This window comes from Propithecus coquereli, unplaced genomic scaffold (assembly GCF_000956105.1).
Source record: "Propithecus coquereli isolate 6110/MARCELLA unplaced genomic scaffold, Pcoq_1.0 Scaffold29, whole genome shotgun sequence".
In the NCBI taxonomy this organism is placed as follows: domain Eukaryota; kingdom Metazoa; phylum Chordata; class Mammalia; order Primates; family Indriidae; genus Propithecus; species Propithecus coquereli.
Window position 1 is genome coordinate 5,597,424 of NW_012148507.1, and position 6,439 is coordinate 5,603,862.

The following is a 6,439-nucleotide window of genomic DNA, read 5'->3' on the forward strand; positions in this document are numbered from 1 at the left end:
GGCTCCCTGAACGAAATCTATGGTGTGTTCTCCACGGTGTATGGGAAGCATTGCCTTAGAGCGTGGCTAAGGACATGAACTGCAAGCCACACTGCCATTGTTTGAAGCAGCTCAGCTCTGCCAATAACTATCTGTGTGACTGGGGCAAATTACTTCTCCCCTCTGTGCCTCGGTCCCCTCCTCCCTAAAATAAGGACAATCATAATAATACCTACCTCCTAGACTTGTGGGCAGAATGAGACGAGTTAAGACATGGGAAGCACATGGCACATAGTAAATGTTCATAAGGGTTACTGACTATTGCTATTTATGACACGGTTTTCTTGAGGTTGAGGAATGTACAAGCGAGTCTACCAAATGGTGTCTATGCAATTAATTAATTCTGTCTGGGAGGGGTGTTTGCGTTTAAGACACTGCCTAGAATGACTCCTCATGTCATCTTTAGGCGAAATGCTCTGCAATTGGTGCAGCTCGGCTGACACACGCCTGTACGCGAGGCTGGCGGGGCTGTGTCTGGTCTGTAAACACGCGGGGGAGCCCACGCTGCCTGGCGACTCGGGCCGCTGAATGCGAGCCCGTGTCCCGCGCGTGTCACCAGCGCACACGCTGATTTGAACCCTGCTAGACGTGCGTGTCATGGCTTAAAAATAGATGCTAATCCGTCCTCGCGACTCGGGCAGCGGCGGGGTGGCGGCGGCGGCGGCGGCGGCGGGAGAGTCATGGCCGTGGCGCTGCGGGCGCCTGCGATCCGCCGTGGGGACTGAGGCCCCGCGCACCGCTCGCGAAGAGGTAGAGGGGCTGCGGCGGGTCCCGGCCTCCCCAGCTGGCTCGCCCGGCTGGGGAGAGGCGCCCGGCTCGGGGCGCTGGGGGAGGGGGCGACAGGGAAGGGGACCTCGCAGCCGAGCGAGCGAGCAGCCTGCGCCCTTCTGTCTGGGCGCGCTCCCTGCGCGCTCAGCGCCGGGCTGTCTGGCTTGGCAAGGGCTGCGGCGACAGCCATGAACCTGTTACAACCGCGACAGCGCGCGGAGAGCGGCGGGCGGCCGACCAGGGCCCCCGAAAGCCGGCTGATGGGGCTGGAGGATGCCCGGGGGTTGGCATCCAGGGACAGAATGGGGCTTCTCCACACCCCTGAGGACAGAGTCCCAGGAAGCTCCTTCCTAGACCTGCACCGCTTCCTGCTTCCCCTTACCACTCACCGTCACGCAGGCAGCAGAACCGACTAGAAGAAAAGGTGGTTTAGGAATAAAGTGGTGGATGGAGGCTTCAGGCCTGAGGAGAAAAGGTAGATGAAGATGATGGTGATGGTGATGAGGATCATGATGATGACGACGGTGGTGGTGGTGGTGATGAGGGCTGTAGTGCTTGATTTCTATGTGCCTTCTGACCCAGTCATTAAAAAAAAAAAATGTCTCTCCCTAAACACCCTAAGGTCCAGTCTTGACCCTCACCAGCCCTGATCCTAAAACTCCTGCTTCTTATGCCCGTTAAGAGCTTGTTCTCTCCTGGCTCTGGGGGAAGGGAGAGCTGGGCCCTGGCTAAAGGTGCGGGATGAGGTCAAAACCTGGGCAGGGACAAACATGGCCTCTCCCTGCTGGGCATTTGGTCCCAGGTCCCTGAGGGTGGGGGAGGGGGGGAAAGGGGGTGGGAGGAGATTCTACAGGCGGCAGGGACCAAGGTGCGGCGGGTCTTGCCATAGTTGCCTCCCTGCCAGGAGGTCCCAGGGCAAGCCTCAAAGGCTGGCCCATCCCAGCTCTGCAGCTCAAAGCCGGCTCCACTTTGAGGAGCGCCAGTATCTGCAGGTAGTCTGAGACGCACCTGCTAAGGCCCTCGTTGCGCCCCGCGGGCTGTGTAGGGTCACTTGACTTCAACAGCAACACAGGTGGTAATTCTGAGGCTCTGAGCTCCTGGGCCTGGCAGGATGCATCATTTTTCCCCTTCCTTCCCCCTCCCAGGCCCCTACTCTTGGCCTCTTCCCGTTCCCTACACACATACACAGACACAACAACACTCCAGTCTTGTGTCGACTCAGAAACCCTCACATTATACATCAGGCCTGATGCTGACCAAAGAAGGGTGGTTTGCTTTTGTGCACATAGATCTGGCACCTTCCTCCATTAGCTCACGCATTCAGCAAGTATTTGTCCAATGCTTACTCTTCCTCTTTTCTGCTATTCCGAACTCATGCCATTTCCCACCCACACACCTGCACACACCTCTCCCATGACACATTTCCCTCTGAGGTGGTGGGGGCAGGGCAGGAAGGGGTTAAGACAGTCTCTCTCTCTCTGGCGCTGAGGAGGCAGGCCTGGCATGTGTCATGGCCCCAGCTGCCTTCGTCTTCCTGCTAATTCTGTGTGGGTGGGTCCAAAGACACCCTCAACGCCCCCCCCCTTCTCCCTAGACTCTCTGCCTATAGCCCCAGGCAGATGAGACCCACACTCAGGCTGGGAAGAGCCCCAGCAGTGGGCCCTGCCACCCAAGTGCCAAATGTGCGCGTGTGTGTTTCTGGATGTGTGTTGGCAGTGGGGGTGGGGTGTGGAGCAGAAGCCCAGCAGCTGGGCAGCTCCCTTTCCCCGTAAACAAGGACATGTGACTCTCCCACCTCCTTGCGTGGCAGAGCCAAAGAGCTGAGCAAAAGGCGCTGCCGCAGAAAAAGCTAAACCTGGAGGCCCCCACCAGGGCCAGACTTACCTTCTCTCCCTCGAGAACCTCTTCTCCAAGGCCCAGCCCCATTGGCAGGAAGGGGAGCAACTGCTCTGGACTCACTCAAGTGCGTCTCACACCCCTTCCTCTTCCAGCAACGGCTGCTTGGCGACTGACCCCACCATCACCGCAGCCACCCCTGCAGCTGCCACAGTTTCTGCCACCTCTAAGATGTGCCCTGGTAACTGGCTCTGGGCGTCCATGACTTTTATGGCCCGCTTCTCCCGGAGTAGCTCAAGGTCTCCTGTTCGCACTCGAGGGCCCCTGGAGGAGATGCCAAACGTTCAACACCCCTTCCTCAATGTCTTTGAGTTGGAGCGGCTCCTCTACACAGGCAAGACAGCCTGTAACCACGCCGACGAGGTCTGGCCGGGCCTCTACCTCGGAGACCAGTATGTACCGGGCAGACTGGGACCACGGCTGAGTGTGTGTGTGTGTGTGTGTGTGTGTGTGTGTGTGTGTGTGTGTATGAAGAAAGGAGAAGGGTGGCAGACAGCCAGTGGGTTGTGTCATTGGTTCCAGGTTGAAGATTAAGAGGAGGGGGGCACACATGGGCAGAGAGTAGAGGCTGGAGAGTTCGGGGGAGTTTGGACAGGATTATTGAAATACCCAACTCTGGACAGAAAGAGTCTGTGCCAGTAATAATGTCATGCATAGCAAATATTTATTTATTGAGCGCCAATGCTACATTGTGAGTACCAGGCACAATAGATGACTTCCCTGACCTTCCATCTATTGCACTGTGGCTCCGAAAAAAGGCAGTAACTGGAAGCCAGGAAGAGTAGGTAGTAAGCTGAAATGGTTCCTCTTGAGACCAAGCAAAGCCGCAGTGCCTGCGGAGATTCTGCAAGTTTGGGGGCTATGGAGACAGAAACATCCAAGGAAAAGCAATCTCCACTTCTCTCCCTCAAAGGGCATGACCGTATCCAAGGATTTTTTTTCACATGCATTTTCTCTCTTGATCTTCACGACAGCCTTGGGAGGTAGGTACCACTATCCCCAGGTTACAGATGAGGAAACTGAAGCTCAGAGAAGTTGTGACTGGCCCAAGGTCACACGGGGCGTAAGTAGCGGAGCCAGGACTTGGAGGTTCAAGTTCAGTGCTCTTTCTACTTGAGGAATTTGCACTGGACGGGGCGTTTGCCCTGAGATATGACCATGTTGTCTGAGAGGTGTCTACCACTGAGCTGAGGGGTGTGGGCCAGATGAACACCTGAAGGTGACATCATAAAACAGGGTAAACTCGAGCCATGGAATAACTACCAACATATAAGAGGTATCAGGGAAAATACAAAGTCACAGGGGAATTAGGTGCGGGAGTGAGTGTCAGAACCGTGTCCTCTCAAGGTTAGTGTGGACGTTAAATGTGAACAGGTCCAGCAGCCCACCCGATGCTCAAATCCCCTCTGCAACACCCACGCCTAACGCTGATCTCCTCTTTCGGCTTGAATGCCACAGTGACAGGAAAGTCACTCTCCCCTGAGGTGCGCCAGTCTTTCCTCTGCTGGATCACACTGTCAGGACATACTCCCTTGCATGAAACTGAAATCTGTTTCTCTGGAGCGTCAACTCTTTGAACTCGGTTCTACCCTTTAGGACCCTACAGATCAAAGAGAATCTCGCTTCCTCAGAGCACTCGTTAAATATTTTATTGTGACTATTTTCACCCCAACTCCTTAGTCTTCTTTTCTCCCAGCAAAACACCCCCAGCATTCTCAACCACGCTCACGGAATGAGACTCCAAGTCATCTCCCATCTTGGTTCGTCTCTTCTGGGTCACTAGTGAGTAGAGTAGAGGCCTGGGGCCAATGACAGGATCTAGGCAGTTGACAGGGTCTAGACAAGGGACTCATCCCCGACAACCTGGCTTTCACACCCTCCCTCTAACCTCTACTCAACACAGGGACATGGCTAACAACCGCCGCGAGCTTCGTCGCCTGGGCATCACCCACGTCCTCAACGCCTCCCACAACAGGTGGCGGGGCCCACCCGAGGCCTACCAGGCCCTGGGCATCCGCTACCTGGGAGTGGAGGCCCACGACTCGCCCGCCTTCGACATGAGCGTCCACTTCCAGACGGCAGCCGACTTCATCCACCGGGCGCTGAGCCAGCCAGGAGGTAGGAGGAAAGGCAAGGGAGGGACAGAGCAGTGGACCTGCAGTTGGGAAAAGCCCACGGTTTCGAGTACGAAGAGAACTTTCAGTGACAGGACAAAAGGCTCAGGCTAGAGTGTTAAGGAAAGAAAAAATATTCTTTCAATCATTTATTTTTTCAAGGCTATCCACAAAATGCCAAGTAGGAGATTATCCAAAATGTTAAGAATGGCAGGTTGCACCTGGGTGGTGAGATTAGGGGTGATAGAGTTTTTATGTTTATCTATTCATTTATTTATTTAATTGCAACATATTTAGGGGATACAAATGGTTTCTTGTTACATGGATGAATTGTGAAGTGGTGAAGTCTGGGCTTTTAGTGTACCTGTCACTCGAATAGTATACATTGTACCCAATAGGTCATTTTTCATCCCTCACTCTCCCCAACTTCCCTCTTCTGAGTCTCCAATGTCCATTATACCTGCAGTCTCCAACCCCCAGGCAAGACCGGTGCCAGTCCGTGGCCTGTTAGGAACGAGCCACAGAGCAGGCGAACAGCAGGCCAGCGCAGGAAGCTTCATCTGTACTGACAGCCGCTCCCCATGGCTCGCATCACCGCATAAGCTCCACCTCCTGTCAGATCAGCGGCAGCATTAGATTCTCATGGGAGCTCGAACCCTACTGTAAACTGTGCATGTGAGGGACCTAGACTGCGTGCTCCTTATGAGAATCTAACGCCTGATGATCTGAGGCCATGATGCTAGCACTGGAGAGCGGCTGCAAATACAGATTATCATTAGCAGAGAGGTTCGACTGCACAATAAATGTAATGTGCTTGAATCATCCTGAAACGATCCCCCACCATCCGTGGAAAAATTGTTTTCCATGAAACTGGACCCTGGTGCCAATAAGATTGGGGACTGCTGCATTATACCGCTTTGCGTGCCTGTGTGACCCATCGTTTAGCTCCCACTTATCAGTGAGAACATACGGTGTTTGTTTTTCCATTCTTGAGACACTTCACTTAGGATAATGGTCTCCAGGTCCATCCAACTTGCTGTGAATGCCATTATTTCCTTCCTTTTTATGGCTGAGTAGTACTCTATGGTGTATATATCACATTTTCTTTATCCAATCATCAGTTAATGGGCACTTAAGTTGATTCCGTATCTTTTGCAATTGCAAATTGTGCTACGATAAACATATGAGCACAGATTTTTTTTAAATAATAATTTCTTTTCCTTTGGGTGGATACCCAGTGGTGGAGTTGCTGGATCAAATGGCAAGTCCACTTTTAGTTCTTTGAGGAATCTCCATACTGTTTTCCAAAGAGGTTGTACTAATTTACATTCCCACCAACAGTGTGTAAGTGCTCCCTTTTCATGGAATCTGTGCCAACATCTATTGTTTTTTGATTTTTTAATAATGGCTGTTCCGACAGGGGTAAGGTGGTATCTCATTGTGGTTTTAATTTGCATTTCCCTGAATGTTAGTGATGTTCTACATTCTTTCATGTTTGTTAGCCATTTGTGTATTTTTGTTGTTGTTGTTGTTAAAGAACTGGTACCATAGTACATTTGTATATCTTCTTTTGAAAAATATCTATTCATGTCTTTTAATGGGGTTATTTGTTTGTTTCTTGC

At 52.6% G+C, this 6,439-nt stretch overlaps 1 protein-coding gene across 1 annotated transcript in view; it reads left to right on the forward strand.

Annotated features, from left to right (window-relative positions):
* Positions 1-492: 492 nt before the first annotated feature.
* The window catches only part of DUSP26 (dual specificity phosphatase 26 (putative)), a 7,514-nt gene continuing 1,567 nt past the window's right edge, over positions 493-6,439 (forward strand). Inside the window, exons 1-3 of the mRNA XM_012648573.1 lie at positions 493-789; positions 2,799-3,095; positions 4,607-4,821. Of these exons, the coding sequence (XP_012504027.1) occupies positions 2,875-3,095; positions 4,607-4,821 (436 nt within the window). The 5' untranslated portion in view covers positions 493-789; positions 2,799-2,874. The remainder of the gene's footprint in view (positions 790-2,798; positions 3,096-4,606; positions 4,822-6,439) is intronic.